General features: G+C 38.6%; 1 protein-coding gene across 1 annotated transcript; it reads left to right on the forward strand.

Annotated features, from left to right (window-relative positions):
- Positions 1-1,154: 1,154 nt before the first annotated feature.
- dld.S (dihydrolipoamide dehydrogenase S homeolog) lies at positions 1,155-17,449 on the forward strand (the record flags this gene model as incomplete). The annotated part of the gene is given in 14 exon segments (NM_001087425.1): positions 1,155-1,233; positions 3,439-3,517; positions 7,447-7,526; positions 8,165-8,233; positions 9,404-9,473; positions 9,972-10,072; positions 10,870-11,013; positions 11,468-11,569; positions 13,144-13,334; positions 13,594-13,764; positions 14,546-14,735; positions 16,151-16,288; positions 16,915-17,004; positions 17,102-17,449. Coding segments are annotated over 14 exon segments (1,530 nt in total). The 3' UTR covers positions 17,168-17,449.
- Between the last annotated feature and the right edge of the window lie 448 nt (positions 17,450-17,897).

Here is a 17,897-nt window from a genome sequence, read left to right on the forward strand (position 1 = left end):
AGAGACAATGCCAATGAAGGTAGCTACTGAAAGGATGAGTAAGTGACCTTGGGTATTTCTTCGGAAACACTGTACCACAAAGTTGAGCACATGTGCAAAGTAAGGCACATGGGTCAGATGGCCTGTGGAGGGTGGTCAGCAGGTCACATCCATTGTAAAAGACAGCTGCTTGAAGTTGGGGTAGTAACTACTACTGGACCTCAGCCTGGAAGGTGGCAGAGTTCAAAATAATACGTAATTGTGCTTCGTATGGAAGTTAAAGAGTATTGTTCCCACAGAACCTGACACTGCCTGCCCCCTACAGATTCTTTGCCATCAGAGATTGCACACTGCAACTAACTGGTCATCTGTCTAGCATTTGAAGAATGCCCACACCGCTGACATGCATGACACCACATTGACTGCTTTGGTGTACTTTTCAATTTGCACTTTTATTTTAAGTTTTTGAATTATTTGGCTTCTTCTTCTCTTTCCAGCTTTCAAATGGGGTTCACCGGCCCCATAAAAAAATGCCCGTAAGGCTATCAATATATTGTTATTGCTACTTTTTATCACTCACTCTCCCATTCATATTCCAGTCTCTTATTCAAATCAATGCATGGTTGCTAGGATAATTTGGACCCTAGCAACCAGATTGCAGAAATTGCAAACTGGAGAGCTGCTAAATAAAAAGCTTCAAGTAAAAAAAATTAAAACCAATTGCAAATTGTCTCAGAATATCACTCTGTACATCATACTAAAAGATAAATTAAAGGTGAACAACCCCTTTAAGTCAATTCACCTTCATCTGCAAAACTGTAATACCATACAAAAACTACAGAAATGTGTTCAAAGTTTCATAACCTAAAAAATTATGTAAAATGAACATGGTAATTAGGGGGTGTTTTTTTTTTCTTTTTGTCCCTCTTTCTGATTCCTTAGTGTTGGGAGGTATGTATTGGCGTTACCGAGGCGACATAACTACGCTACTTTCCTCCCTTTATAAACACGTGGCTTTCCGCCCTTAAGATAATAAACCACGGTTTAGTGCGGCAGAAAACCGGAAGTGTCGTTTACGCACTAGATGCCGTAGAGACTACATTTCCCATGATTCAACTCTTCCATGACTTTCCTCGATGCACATGCGCGTCTCGTACAGTCCTTGGTAGTGAGGAGAGAGTAGGTTAGTGGGAGGAAATAACCTACGAAGGCAAAATGTACAGCTGGAGTCGCGTGTACTGCGCATTGAGCCAGGTAAACCGCATCATCTTGTAGGCTACGAGTTCCAGCTACATTAACCGTGACAAAAAAGTTTTATATAACGGAGTTGTTGTGTTCCAAATTCCAATGAGACTGACAACTAAGGCCTAGACCGTGTCCCTTGACTGACTGCAACCTGTATCCAAGTTACTAGTGTCACCTTCTTGACATCCTGCCTTGAACACTGCTACTGGCTCTTCACTTTGACCGGAACTCACCAAAGTATCTGAGTGATTAATAATTACAGTTTTCCCATTCTAGGGAATGTGTCCTCTGCTGTCACTGATCATGTCACAACACTAGGAACTAGATCCAGCCTCAGCGCATGTTGTATAGGGTTTCTGTGTCAACAATGTGTGGCAGTTCATGCACCGAATCCAGGATCTTGTTTGGGATTCGGCCTTTTCCCGCAGGATTCTGATTCGGCTGTTTCCGAATTTGCATATGCAAATTAGGGGGAGGGAAATCACATGACTTTTTGTCACTAAACAAGGAAGTAAAACGTTTTCCCCTTCCCACCCTAATTTACATATGCAAATTAGGATTTGATTCTGTATTCGGCCAAATCTTTCACAAAGGATTCGGTGGTTTGGCCGAATCCTAAATAGTGGATTTGGTTTATCCCTAATATATATATATGTGTGTGTGTGTGTGTGTGTGTGTATACATACTATTTTCAGCTCTGTCCACTATTTTGATTCACAAGATTCCACATTTATATGTCAGCTTTGCCTTTCTGTGTTAATACATAGGATGGGGTTCTATAAAATTGGTTTGGGGTATTTACCATTAGATCCAGATGGCACAAAGAAATCCCTTGAGTTTAGAAGACTGTTGGGTGGTTTCCAAGAGCAACCAATCATGTCTTAGCTTTCATTTTCTAACTAGTGGTAGACTGTTGCTGACTGTATGCGCTAGGGACAACTGCACTTTTATCTTAACACATCTAAATCAGTCCCTCTCCCAGAATTGATTGCTATATGGATACATCAAATCCATGTTTTTATGGTAATTAACATGATAATGGAAATTAAAAGCGAATATGCCACGGACAATTTGCAAATTGAGTAGCTTTGTGCAATTACCTGTATGATGTACAGTTAGTTTTTCTCAGTGAGTTCTGTAAAGTATTATAACTTTGTGTAACACTCGTATTACCCCATACATTTGGGTTTCTAGTTAAGAAGTTACAGGGTTTCAGGAAAGGAAATTTTCGGGACTATAACATAGCTTTCAATATGAATCATATCTGTATAGTTTGTATTGTTTGGCTACTTTGGAAAATAAGATAACAAGCTGCTTACTTTTCAGGTGGACCTGGTTTGGGGGAAGTGTTAGATCAGCAATGATATAGTTGGTAAAATGCCTGATGATTTCCACAAAACACATGTAAAAATGTATATTTATTTGTTTTATAATATATTATTATTTTTCCCGTAGCCCCTCTTACTAGTAGGCCAGTACAATATTCCATGAATGCAGCCAGATATTAAGGGGCATCACAGCTGCATTGGCATCAGCTATCAGTGCTAGTATTAGTCACTGAACACTGACCAATGTGTGCCCAATATACATTCACAATGCTTTTTTTTTTTTTTTTATAAGGTAGGATGTACACATCATGTGTAATTGAAAACAATCCCATGCAAACCAGATGCATATCAAAATCATTTGCTGTAATTAAAAGGGGTGATGTGATAAGATCGCCTGCTACATGGGTTTGCACATCATGGATGGACATAGCACATGCAATGCCCTTATTTATAGTGTAAAACATTATAGATGACACACAGGTATGCAGGCTAAACATACCTATTATATATACTGAAAACAAATAACTAAACTAATATATAAAATAAAATAACTACTGTATAAATAAAATATCAGGCCTGCAAAAAAATGTTTTTCTTCATGATGCTCTTTTGCATTCAATTTGTTTGTGAAGGGATTTTTCAGTATTCTAAAATAATTCTGGCAGGTTAATTGGCTCCTAATGAAATTAATCTTTGTGTGTTGTGTAAATGTGATAGGAAATTCGATTGTAAACTCCACTGGGGTCAAGAATGATGTGAATGATTGATAATCCATGTGAAACTCTGTACAAATAAAGGATATATGTGTATAGCAGATGGTGTTAATGAGAGATTTTAATAATGTCCTTATTACCTGTATAATAAGCACTGCTTTCTGTTCTTTTAGAAGAATAACTTTAGCAGAATACCCCATGGCTTGCAAAGAATAAGTTTTGCAGCTTGGAGAAACTATTCAGAGAAAGCAAGTAAGTAGTGCATATTTTTCCATTTTCAGGTACATTGTACTGGAGACATTATGGTCTTGTCAATAATCACTTGCTGTTCTGATCTTTGTTGCAGAAGCACCTTTTTTACATAACGCTAGCCATCACTTTACACAGTTCTCTGCTTATGGCAGAGACAGATTTTAAGGGTTACTTAAACCCCAACTAAAAGTACCAGCAATGGTTTGTGTAGCTGAGCGACAAATTACCCATCCCTGTTTTTATTGAACTGACCAGCACTTGCTTCAGTTGTGAAAAACCATAAAGGGAGGGATTTTCATAACGGGGCAACTGTGTAAGAACACCCTTAGATTCTATAAAACAGGCCTGTCCAACACATCTATTAAAAAAAATATGTTGAGGGTAAAGGAGTCTGTGCTCAACCAAATAGCACTTAATGAGTAAATTCTTCAATCCTCTTACAAGGATGTACCGAACATCCAAAATTGCCAATCTTTCAGTGAGAAGGAGGAGAGCACTCAAACGCAGATTAACTGCTTGTGGTTAATATTTATTCAGACTGTTAATCGGGCCGTTAATGCCCTTTCTCAAGTGTAACCACAAGTGTAAGTGTTTCACTTGAAAAAGGGCATTAACGGCCTGAAAAATGTTGTGTATAACAGTCTGAATATCTATTAAAAATAATCTATAACATGTAGTGAATAGAAGATATACAACTAATGAATTATAGTAGATAGTCTTCACATTGCATCAAAAAGTTGGAGAACACTGCTTTAGAAGTAAAAAGATAGGTTTCACCTCTCTACCAGTACTTTTTTTTAGGGTTTTAAAATATGTTATACTAAACAACAGCACTGTCCACAAGCTTAGTTGTTAACGTAAATAACACTCACATTATCTTCTAATTCTTTTACAAGAATCTAGAAATCAGCACGGCATAGAATCTTGCCATGCCAGACAACATGGTCAACTAATGTAGCTGTAGATCGGATTTTTTTTTAAAGCAGCCTTGTTTATAAGTACAGAGAGATTCTAAAAAACCTAGATAATTACAATTGGGTACAATAAATACACTGGGTACACACAATTAATGGCATCAGCCATATTGGGGCTAAGCTTATCTCTTTTGCACATTCTCTGTATTGTGACGCACATTTCTCTTGCCTTATTGGGGGACACAGGCACAGTGTCTGTGGAGAATGGACACTAACTTGTTAAACTTGACTCCTGCTCTGGGCTTCATCCCCTGCCTCCTCCTACAATTTCCAATTTCATTTAGTGTCCTCAGAAGGAGAAGACACACATTCTAGTGACTGGAGCACGTGATCAAGGATTATGGTTAGATCATGCCACAATGGAGCCACTGATCTACCCACAGGCTCCAAACGCCCACCGCCTTCACCTCAAGATTCTCCAAGGGAACCGTTCTCTCCCTCCGACGAGGAAGACTCTGATCAGGAACACATGGATCCAGACCTAGACACTCCTAGAACACCAAAGGAGGTGGAAGGCCTGATACAAGCCATACTCAGTACCCTCAACATCGAAGAACCTGTTTCCACAGTTGAGCCAGAAAAGAATATCTTCAAAAGACAAAAGAAAAGCTCTTGCGTATTCCCAGCATACGAACAGCTTGACGACATAATCAAGGCCCAATGGAAACACCCGGACCACAAGTTTCCGGCCACGCTACCAAAGCAAACAGAGGTCCGGTTGGTCGTCCACCAAGACACCAGCTAAGTCCTCTCAGGACAAGTCTAATACAGCATGAAGGGGTGCCCACCCCACGAAGGGATCCCCCTACAGGGGTAGACAACTGGATAGCGGACTACCTGAGCAGGGAAACGCTAGATCACGGAGAGTGGAGTCTACACCACAAAATCTTCCAACTCCTACTGGAAAGATGGGGACTACCAGAAATCGATCTAATGGCATTCCGAAGCAACCGCAAGGTTCCACGGTTCGTGGCAAGAATCCTAGACCCACTAGCGCAAGCAGTGGACGCCCTCCTGATTCCTTGGCAGTTCTCCATGGCCTACATTTTTCCTCCTCTAGCGCTACTACCAAAGGTCTTCAAGAAGATCAAAAGAGAAGGAACCCCGACTATCCTGGTAGCACCATACTGGCCCAGGAGAGCGTGGTTTGCCGACATTGGGGCCTTCATTAACTGGTGTGGACACAGAGGTACAAACCCCCAGAAGGCAAAGGAGAAAGATATTCTTTCCTTCCTTCCTTCCTTCCTTCAAGATGGAATGAAGGTTTGGCCTTGAGCTCACTAAAAGTTCAAGTTTCAGCTCTGTCCATCCTCCTTCAGGAGAAGTTGGCCTTGAGGAGTAATATCCAGATGTTCCTCCAAGGAGCAACTCAGTTGATTCCACCGTATCGCTGCCCAGTACCACCTTGGGACCTTAACCTGGTACTCCCAGTCCTCCTGGATGATCCATATGAGCCAATAGACAAGATTCCTCTGTCTACACTGACAGAAAAGGTAGTGTTTCTTCTGGCCATCACATCAGCTTGCAGAGTCTCAGAACTGACTGCTCTCATGAAAATCTCTTTTCTTCATCTTTCACAAGGACAAAGTAGTCATCAGACCTACTACGGACTTTTTACCTAAAGTTGTTTTGGAATTTCACCTTAACCAAGATATAGTTGTGCCTTCCTTGTGTCCGGACCCCAAAAATCCTAGTGAGCGTAAACTTCACAACTTGATGTAGTTAGAGCAATCGATGCCTATTTACTAGCTACCAAGGATGTTCAGAAAACAGATGCCCTATTCATCATTACTAACGGGCCCAAGTGCGGCTCCAAAGCAGCCAAGACTACGTTAGCCAAGAGGATTTGTGCTACCATCATCAGAGCCTATGCAGTTAAAGGAAAACAGCCACCACTTAAAGTGAGAGCTCACTCTACTCGCTCACTTAGCACATGATGGGCAGTTCGGCATCAAGCATCGGCAAAACAAGTTTGCAGAGCGGCCACCTGGGCATCCTTTCACACGCTTCTACAGGCTAAACACACATGCATCAGCCAGCTACGGTAGGAAGGTATTAACGGCTGTAATTAGTTAAACACCATCTGGGGGATCAGTGTCCCACCCTCATGGGTTGCTTTGGGACATCCCCATGGTGCCTGTGTCCCCCAATTAGGCAAGAGAGGATTTTTGTACTCACCGTTAAATCTTTTTCTCTTGTCCTATATTGGGATACACAGGCCTTCCCTTCCTATATCGACACTGATGTCACATATATGTCGCTCTTAGTCTACTCCATGTTTGGAGTCAGGTTTTTCTATTGTTATGAGGTGGTTGAGGTACTCCTCTTCTGGTTTGGGTAGTTATGCTCCTTCCTCAAAACTGGAGATTGTAGGAGGAGGCAGGGGATGAAGCCCAGAGCAGGAGGAGGAGTCAAGTTTAACAAGTTAGTGTCCATTCTCCAGCTGCAGGATCTTCATCCCCACGGTGCCTGTGTCCCCCAATATAGGACAAGAGAAAAAGATTTAACGGTGAGTACAAAAATCTGTGATGTTGTATAGTTTCTCTTTAAATGACAGCAGAAGCCTAACGACAATGGTAATGGCACACAGCACATTTTTATCATGCCAGTGAATTGGGAAATTCATCAATCACATATGATCCTGCTTAGTTAGTGCCATTTATGTGAAATAGGCATTTATGTGAAATACACATTTATGTGAAATACACAACAGGGCTGTGAGTTTTTGAGCATCTGTAATTTAGCATGACCTTTTTCCAGTTCCCATTTATTGCTGTGGTGTAAAAACTATGCAAATCTCAATGTACCATTACTCTTTGGGTATACTGCTGTTGTTGTCCCTTCCCAAATGCAATTTAAAAGATTGTTTAATCTGGGCACATTAATTTAATTTAATAGTAATTGCACTGAGCTGTACACTTTGGTTTAGTTTTATCCTTCTGTAATCTTTTGAAGTTGAAGCAGATGTTACGGTCGTTGGTTCTGGTCCAGGAGGCTATGTTGCTGCCATTAAAGCTGCACAGCTGGGTTTCCAGGTGAGTCCCTAAACTTCTTTGAGCTATTTGTATTTGTTTTATAAAATACTGGGGTATTTTTTTAATAAGACCATTTACCCAATTTATGTCTGTAGGATTTTGGTGTTTTTTTAAAATCATTGTTAATATAACATGGAAGCGACTACTTCTAGTTCTTCCATTAACCCTTGTCTAAAATAGGTAACTTTCGACCCTCTAACAATATTACTGAAAACTGGTGTTTCCCAAAGTAAGAGACAATGTCTATTAATATTGAAGCAGCAAGAATATTGCTTCAAAGCTGTTCTCTGCAGAATGGAAATGGTTTCATGCCGCTGTCTTTCAGTCACAAAATGCAAGGGTGCTGCAGAGAAGTTCCCTTTATATCTAGTTAACCCCCGGACTGCTGGAACACAGTTGCATATGACCACTGACCTAATCCATGAGAAGCTATTAGTTGTTAGAATTTGCCAGTCATGTTTTTTTAACTACAAATTTAAATAATGCTACCCTTTGCTTTTTATAAATACATTAATAATAAGTTAGTAAATGTAATAATATGTTAAGTGCAGTAGATTAATAAATTGGCATATATGTTTCATTTTAACACTTTGTTGAATTTATATTTCAAAGTTTTGTTTTTTCCTAATCTTTCTTAGACAGTATGTGTGGAGAAGAATGATACCCTTGGTGGAACTTGTCTGAATGTTGGCTGTATTCCTTCTAAGGTTTGTACATGAATATCAGTGACTGTCACTTTCTCATTTTATAGTTAACTCATGCTAATGCATGGCATAAGACTCAAGTTTCATGCACCTTCACAGCTGCATCTCTTCATTCTTTAATTTCCATTTCATAAAAAATATAGTAACCTAGTTTTGAACCCTCTAAAAGTTATGAATGGTGGTTGTTCTTTTGGTTATATGTAAATTCAATGTAAATGTAAAGCGTAGCAGAAGCAACAGTGATGCACCTTCTTTCCTTTTTTGGACGCCACAGTTGGCGAAAACATTTGCAGACTGCGGAACTTTGCTTTCCCGGTGAATGAATTCACCCATAACTACTATCAATGCCTATATAAACGTATTCATCCTGCGCTGAACACTTGTAGCTAATGTGTGACTACTAGTAACTATAATTATACAGTAGCTGGAAGACTGCTAGTTAGAAGGCACTAGTAAGGCAAACAAGTGTTGTTTGAGCATTGTCAGGACCTACTTTAAATAGTTTGGAGACTCAATTTTGGATCCCGACTCATGTTAAGAAACACTATAACTAATTAAAAAACTTTGAATTGTTTTTTATTTTTATTATTTGTGTGTTTTTTTTTTAGTTATGTAGCTTTCAATTGAGAAACTCTGCAGTTTGCAATTTCAGCAGTCTGATTAGGGTCCAAATTACCCTAGCAACCATGCATTTATTTGAAAAAGAGACTGGAATAGGAGAGGCCTGAATAGAAAGATGAGAAATACAAAGTAGTAACAACAACAAATGTGTAGCTGTACAAAGCATTTGCTTTTTAGATGAGGTCAGTAATCCCCCTCCCCATTATAATAATTAAAAAATTCAAAAAAAAAATGAAGGCCAGTTGAAAAGTTGCTTAGAATTGGCCATTCTGTAACATATTAAAAGTTAACTTAAAGGTGAACAACCCCTTTAAATCTTGCTTCGGGTTTAAGTATAACTTACTCACTTAAGCAAATAAAGAATTTAAGGTTTGAGCACCTTTCCGTTAACCTGCCTAGAACAACTTGACTATTGCTGTTCATTCAAGCATACAGTGTGCAACTGCAGTCAATGCTGTCATGCTGTATAGTTTATATTAAAGAGGAGTGTATATATAGGCACATTCTCTCAATAAACTGTTACCTACAAATTTTATTTTTGTTTATTTACAGGCTTTGCTAAACAACTCTCATCTCTATCATTTAGCTCATGGAAAAGATTTTGCGAGCAGAGGAATTGAAGGTAAATGGAGAAGCTTTTCACTAAAAGTTTAAACCTTACTCTTAAGCAAAGAATCATGCAATGTAATTGAGCAGATGTATTTGACATTTGATAATATATTATGAATGATAATACCAAATAAAACCGCAATAACAGCATAAATAACTGCAGCTCCATAGTGAAAAGAGAGTCATAAATGCCTGAAAACAGGCAGAGCTAGATTCACAGGAAATCGGCAGGTCTTTGCAATACATTCTGGAGCACACAGGGTGCTAAGTATGGGGTGGTTCACACTCTCGCTTTCTGTCTTTTTCTCCATGTGCAGCAAAAGTAGGTTGTATTACCTTAAGATGCTGTGAAGAGAGTTAAAGAATGTGTGAAGCTGCCCAGGCAGGAAAAGCGGCAGCTTTGTGCCTGCAAAGTTACAGCCTCATCTTTTCTTCATTTAACTCTTAGTTCTATTAAATATATATTTGATTTATTAATATCTAATGACTTTGTGACTTTCTTTTTCTTAAGTTACTGGTATCCATTTAAACTTGGAAAAGATGATGGAGCAGAAAAGTGGTGCTGTAAAGTCTCTCACAAGTGGAATTGCTCACTTATTTAAGCAGAACAAGGTTTGGTTTATAATTTTAATATCCAATTTGATAAGTAGCTATTAATGTTTGTATTTATGTGCACCTACACAGCCAAATCTTTTGTGATAGACTTTTGCGTACACTTCCAGACACTCCAAAACAGAGGCACAGACAGTTCAGTTGAGTATAACTGTTTTTTGGCCAGTTTATTATTTGCAGACAGAACAGAAAACAAAAAACTAAGCTTGTCCGGCTCTTAACTAATACAAAGAGGCTTTCCCATAATAACAAGGCACAAGGACAAGGGCCTTGCACCCCAATCCCTTAAAAACAAAATGCACAATAAGTTTTCCACACTTACAAGGCAGTTAGAAAACACGGAACAGCAGCTCCTGCTTTCCCCAAAGTTTTCTCTCTTTTCCCCAGCTCCTTTTCTTAGAGAGCCAACCCATGTGCAGCTGCAGCCTAATTACCATGCAGTTACCTGTCTGGGAACCCAATTCACCTGGAGCAACCTACTGGAATCAGTCACAGACTTTTTTCCATTGAGTCCAGGAATTTTGTTAAACCACCATAAAGTATTTTATTTTTCCCCATTGCAAAATGGACATTTGCTTAGGTCACCACAGATATGAAAGGAATCTAGGGGAAACATACGCTGCATCAAAAACACACACACATCTGGAATCTGGGGGTGAAGGCATAATAAGGGCCGCTAGGGTTTTCCACCTATTTAAAATATCCCATGTTCCTGCATGGAAGGATTACAGTAAGTTATATCTGCAAACTGTAATGAACATGCATTCTCTTTTCAAAAAACGTCTTTTTTCATTTAGGTAGTACACGTTCAAGGATTTGGAAAGATTACAGGCAAAAATCAAGTAACTGCGACAAAGGCAGATGGCAGTACCCAAGTTGTCAACACTAAGAACATTCTTATTGCAACAGGCTCAGAGGTTGCTCCGTTTCCAGGAATTCCGGTATGTTACATATTCTCTGGTTATAAATACTTGACTTCAGACCCTGCTGCTTTAATTTCATGTGTCTGTCCTCTCCTCTATTGAATTTGGTGATATGTTAAGCCTGATTCTCAAACGAGAACCAAGTACTCGGTACAAAAGCTAGCTACCTATTTATGATATAAGCTGCCTTGTTTGGGTTTTTACAGACAAATCAGTGTTTTGGTCACAGGGAGGTCCTATCCCTGTATCTGTCAGGGCAGGAGGTCCCATGTACTGACTTCAGGATCAGTACTGGGTTGGTTCAATTGTATGACAGTTATATCTGCTCTAAAATGTACACTGTTTTTGTGCTTTTTTTTAAATGATGCATGATTATCTGCAATTTTTTGAGTAACTGTGAACTAAAACAGTTCAATAATTCACAGGTTCTGTTTCTGTCTATTGAGAAATGATTGTTCTGATTCTGTTCTAGATTGATGAAGAAACAATTGTATCTTCTACTGGAGCATTGTCTCTTAAGCAAGTGCCTGAGAAAATGGTGGTTATTGGTGCTGGTGTCATTGGTGTTGAATTGGTAAGTACTTTGGTTGATTTTTGCAGTACTTCTATGTATCCTTTTTTAATATAATGGCTTTTGGATATCAGGCATTTGTAAACAGGTACAGTGGATTGACCCTCAGGAAGGCCTAATCCAGTCCCATTTGCCATCAAGTAGGAATGTGCAGGAATTGCATCTTTACCAGTGGGTGGGGGTGTTGAAATTTGGGTGACCATTGTGGGTTCAGGTTGGGTGTTGGTTAGACTGGGGAAATACACTCCATCTCTGCTCTTGAGGATTTCTTCTCTTGTAACCAGAGGCATTCACAGAAGTAATGTATGGATCAGGGAGACATGCGTTCAGTTCCTACATTGCCAACATATTGAGGTTTAGGGCTGGGTGGGAGTTAAGATTTTACAGGTTAATGTTAGGAGCGGGTTTCTGACCCACACATCATTACCTTCAAGGGATCCATATTTTGGTAAGTTTCTTTTGTGTCCCTCAAACTTCTGACATAAGTTTGATCAGTGGCAATGGTTTAATTATTAATTGTTTTCATGCATATTTAGTGGGGACATGGTGCATAGCAATTTTTTTCCCTGGTATAGAATATTAAAGAACTGTATCTGTTTCTCTTATAGTTTGCAATAATAAGTTTATGAAACAATCTGGCAAAAGGCCAATATGGTTATAATCTGGATCAACATCATGTGGCAAAAGTAAGCTGCTGGAGAACTGCAGCATTAACATGTATCATCAGATCATCTACCCTAAACAGAAGTTTGACTGGTTCATGTTTATTGACCATGTTGTGATGGTGTGCGATTAGAAAGTTTTCCATTTGCTTCTTCTCTGCATTTTATAAACAAAGGGATCTTCTGCACTCTTCCGTTATCACTACAGTAAGAACCTTAAAGGGGAAATTAATAAAATTCGCAAAGAGTAAAACTTTCATAATCTTTCTCTGTATCATCAAACACTTGATGTAATCAAACATCAACGTTTTCTTCAAGTCCCCATTTCCAGGGCAATAGCATGGGCAAAAGAGAGAGAGCCCAAACCATGCGCATTCCCTGTATCACCCTAATTTTTTTTCCTTCTGTGATTATGTGCAGAAAAGCTAGGATGTCCGCATGTCATTGTTCATACAGGGAGCACCACCTCATGTTTCTACTTTGCCATTAAAACATCAGTTGTTTTTCCTTAGAGACACTAGTTTCCTAAGCCAATAACAGACAATGACACAATCAGGGGTATGCACATGATACAGTGCAGGTGGCAAATAAAGTAGCATGGTAGCTGGTAATGTTTAATAACCAGAGGGACAAGTCAAACAGTGACTTCTCCATTTAAATGAATTTACATTTCTAGAATTCTCAATATCTGGTATGCATACCATATGATTTTTCCAACTTGTATTGACCACTGGGTCAAGAATGTATTTTTAGACCTGTACACAATATGTATTTGTGCTGTCCAAGTGTGCATGTAATGTACCAGTTTTCCACATATGCTAAAGATGTATGGGCTGTTCTCTGTGGCATTATTTTAATATTCACTGAAAGTAGTTTTGCTTAATTGTGACAACCTGCTAATGGTATGTCTTTCAGGGCTCTGTATGGCAGCGGCTGGGAGCAGATGTTACAGCAGTTGAGTTTTTGGGTCATGTTGGTGGAGTGGGCATTGACATGGAGATCTCCAAAAATTTCCACCGTATCCTTCAAAAACAGGGACTGAAGTTTAAATTAAGCACAAAAGTCACTGGTGCAAGCAAGAGACCAGATGGGAAGATTGATGTTTCGTAAGTTATTTTTTTACTACCTGTAACACAAGAGTGTGCTTAAAATGGCTGATAAAAGACAATAATTTGGCATTTTCGGTAACCTTTGTTACATTTAGTGCAATATAATATCGTGGCTTGTACTGTTGTTAATTATATTTTCAAACTGGATTGGCCGGTTTAATGACCTTTAGAACTGCACTGTCAGGTTTAGAGTCAAATTAAGGTCTTAATAGTTCCTTGAGCGACATTTTTATGAAGTTGTGTTTGTGATTCACAGTATAGAAGCAGCAGCTGGCGGAAAAGAAGAAGTTATTACTTGTGATGTACTGCTTGTGTGTATTGGTCGACGTCCATTCGCAGAAAACCTTGGGTTGCAAGAATTAGGAATTGAACTAGACAACAGAGGAAGGATTCCAATTAATAGTCGTTTTCAAACAAAAATACCAAAGTAAGTATATTTAATTATAATACAGCAATGACTTAGTTTCTGGTTTTATGTTTAGGTCTAGGTTAAAATGCAGTGAACTAAAGTTCATTATGCATGTGCTTTTTGTTTTACCTTTAATTTTAGTCTCAAGTTGTACATCTTTGTCAAGTTCTTTGCTAATATTTACAGATCACCATGATCTATTTTGTATTGGTTAGTTTAATGCATAAATCTAACCCATATAAACATAGTTACAGTCAAACCACAATTTTGTTTACCACAAAAAACTGTTCTGGGTAATGTTATGAAACAACTAGATTTTTGGTTAGTGTGGGGATTAGTGGTGTGATCCCAACCTTGGCAAGCTTTGATATATCTAGACCCCTGTCCAACCCACCTATCTTTGATGTCACCAAAAAAGAGGGGTGAAGCAGGTGAGAGTCCGTAAATACTGACTGCTAGAGGATGAATTATGGCATGGTAAGGTCACAGATAGGGTGAATGGAGGGATGAGTTCAGCTTGAACCTGCCCCCAACCAGCGCATCACTAGTGAGGACTTCTCTAGGGACTCCTGAGTGTATCAAAAATGTCACCGGCAGGAAGATGTCTATATTGTAGCTGTACTATGGGACAGAAGAATCATGAGAATTGCAGGCAAATACACAGTGTTGTTATCAAAAATTTAAATTTTGTTCAAAGTCATTGAACCTGAATATGCAAATTACTATTTTAAAAAAATACTATTTTTGTTTAACAAGCATATTTAATTTCTTTTTTCTTTCTTTTTGTACTTTCGAATAGTATTTATGCAATTGGTGATGTAGTGGCTGGACCAATGTTGGCTCATAAAGCAGAAGATGAAGGCATTATCTGCGTTGAGGGAATGGCAGGAGGAGCAGTTCACATTGACTACAACTGTGTTCCCTCAGTGATCTACACACACCCTGAAGTTGCTTGGGTTGGAAAGTCTGAGGAACAGTTAAAGGAAGAGGTACATTTCATGTAGGGATGCACCGAAACCAGGATTTGGTTCGGGATTCGGCCTTTTTCAGCAGGATTCAGATTCCGTCTAATCCTTCTGCCAGGCCGAACCGGATCCTAATTTGCATATGTAAATTAGGGATGGGGAGGGAAATCGCGTGACTTTGTCACAAAACAAGGAAGTAAAATTGGTTTTCCCCTCCCACCCCTACTTTGCATATGCAAATCAGGGTTTGGATTCGGTTAGGCATTCAGCCGAATCTTTCTCGAAGGATTCGGGGGTTCGGCCGAATCCAAAATAGTGGATTCGGTGCATCCCTAATTTCATGTAGGCGCATATAAAAAAAAAAGTGTAGGAAGAACAGTAGTGAAACATAATGAATGAAATTTGGTAGTGTTGAATGTTTAACTAGTCATATTTCTTATAATACAGATGCATACATGTGAAGCCAGATGCACTGTAGTTAAAATGTTAAATATCAGATTCACAAACTCTGATTAGTGAGGCTTTGCAGAGTATTGCAAATTTGTGTGTGTATAAATATTTCTTTAATATTTTCAGCTTCAGTGCAGAACAAACAGATTCTAAATCTATTAGACTAAAAATGGCAAGGACCTTGCTTTGCAATATATAAATATATAAAACCAGGATATGAGTCTCCTACAACAAATTCAATATATATGATCTGCAGATTAGTTACTCTATCAGATTATACATGGCAAAATTGAAGCCCCACAGGACTCAGTACTCATGGACCATGCAGTGAACCATGCAGTGAACCTCAAGCTAACCAGTTCAGAACAGGACAGTATATTATTAATTTAAGACTTTACCTTTAGTAATTATGTTCCATAAAAGTGTAAATACATGCTGCCAACTACAAACACTTCTCCTAAACACAGGAAGCAGTGTGGGACTGTGTCCCTAAAATAGACATATAACTAAAAGCACAGGCATACGGTGGATCGGTGGTAGTAAGTAATTGTTACTTTAGTATCAAGTGAGGATTGGCGACTGTTACTTAAAGCCACTGAGAGTCAGACCCATTCGCCCTCCCTTCCATTCAATTCCCCCAGAAATTCTGCCTGTATACGTGGGGAACAAGAGGGAGCTGGTCCACCTATGCCGCCTGCCCTATGCGTTTCGCGATCGCTCTGCTTCCTCAGGGGCTGAGGAGTGTATTTGCACTTTTATGGAACATAATTATTAAATGTCAAGTCTTAAATTAATAATATACTGTTCTGTTCTGAACTGATTACCTTGAGGTTCACAGACACTGCATGGTCCATGTGTATTGAGTCATGTGTGGCTTCAATTTTGGTGTGTATAATATATATAAATAAATGTCTGGTTATCTTTAAAAAAACGTTTGTGTCTTGTTTGCTTAAGCAGGACTTACACATTATACTTTGTCTTTTTTGTAGGGTACAGAGTACAAAGTAGGAAAGTTTCCATTTGCTGCAAATAGCCGAGCTAAGACCAATGCTGACACTGATGGCTTGGTGAAGATTCTGAGCCATAAAACTACAGACAGAATGCTTGGAGCCCATATTCTTGGAGCAGTAAGTTACATTATGCTTAAGTGTGAAAATAAATTAGTGAGTTTAGAAACTTGTAATTCCAACCAAAACAAGCATCAGATTATTGCCTTATGTATTGACCAAAACAATGGTATTCCTGTGGAGAGTTGGTTAAGGATTGATTTGGGGCATTGATCATTGATCTCTCAGTGGATCTGCAAAGGCTGAATATGTGATGCAGTCATTGGCCTATGTAACAATGCAGACCATCATTAAGGTGGCCAGAAGAACGGTGCATATTGGAGTACTTGTGAAGTTGATGCATTACTGCTCATTTGTGGGTCAGGTCACCCCCACTGTGGCATCTTCAGTGTGAAGTTTCTTATTGCAGCAATGCAGAAGGAGAGGGAAGATGCATTGAACAATCCAAATTTCAAGCCACAACCCCCTTATTAAAAACAAGGTAATACAAAACCAGCAAATAATTACAGATTCACCTCTTGATACAAGCAAACTATAAAGCTGTAAAAAATCTACATTGGCCTAATAGTGAAGCTGTCAAAAACTATGAACCTCTTATAGACTAAATCAAACTGAAATTTTAGGCTTGTTAGATAGATATGGTTTTCTAAGCTAGCATTATGCTGCCTTTTATATTCTTTTTCTAGAGTGCTGGGGAGATGATTAATGAAGCCGCTCTTGCCATGGAGTATGGAGCTTCTTGTGAAGATGTTGCTAGAGTGTGCCATGCCCATCCGGTAAGGAAAAAATACAATAGAAAATTTTTGTCGGTAAATGTGCAGCCTTTTAACGTTAATCTTTTTTTTTTTTTTTTTTCCTGTTCTTTTATTACAGACTGTATCAGAAGCCTTCAGGGAAGCTAACCTTGCTGCATCATTTGGCAAAGCTATTAATTTTTAAGTGGAAAAATTTGTATTTAGAATTTCTTAAGAAAGAATTGCACTTATAAGAAATGTCTACTACAGTTTTTTTCTGGCTTAATCAGTGGACTTATCAGGCGCAATCATTTGACTTAAACAATACGTTAAATAATTTCAGCATTCGGAAGAGCTGGCCAATATTAGAACACCATTTGTTTCTTAATTGTTACATACTCTGTAAATGTGCTGAACATAAAGCTACATGAAGTAGCTTTATTATGTTTTCTTCTGGTTAACTAAAGAAACGCACTTTATACCATCAGTTTGACTCGTTCCTATATTTTGAAAAAGTAAGTGGTTAATTGAAAACTAAAAATGTCTCTGTTTATAAATTCAAGGCAGATATGTTTCACTTGGATAAAAGGCTGAAATTCAACTTCATCTATTAAGTAACTAAAAAACAACAACTACAGCTCTTTTTATTTTCCTACTTCCTTGGTTTTTCAGAACAAATGTTGGCGGGAAAGGTGGCGTTGAATAACATTTTTGTTCATAGATAGTATAATGAACTTGTCCTTATTGGTAAGAATGAGGCTACAACTGGGGGTAGGCAAGACTCCTATATGCAGAGCTTATTACTCATTTTAAACAAATTGATTATAAGAGAGGGAAGGTAGTAAAAGTAAAAAACAAAGCTACACACATGTTGTGCATGTTAAACTTATATTTATAATGCTACTTTTAAAGGTCCATAGGGTCAGTATGCTTTA

Source organism: Xenopus laevis, chromosome 3S, assembly GCF_017654675.1.
Source record: "Xenopus laevis strain J_2021 chromosome 3S, Xenopus_laevis_v10.1, whole genome shotgun sequence".
Taxonomy (NCBI): Eukaryota; Metazoa; Chordata; class Amphibia; order Anura; family Pipidae; genus Xenopus; species Xenopus laevis.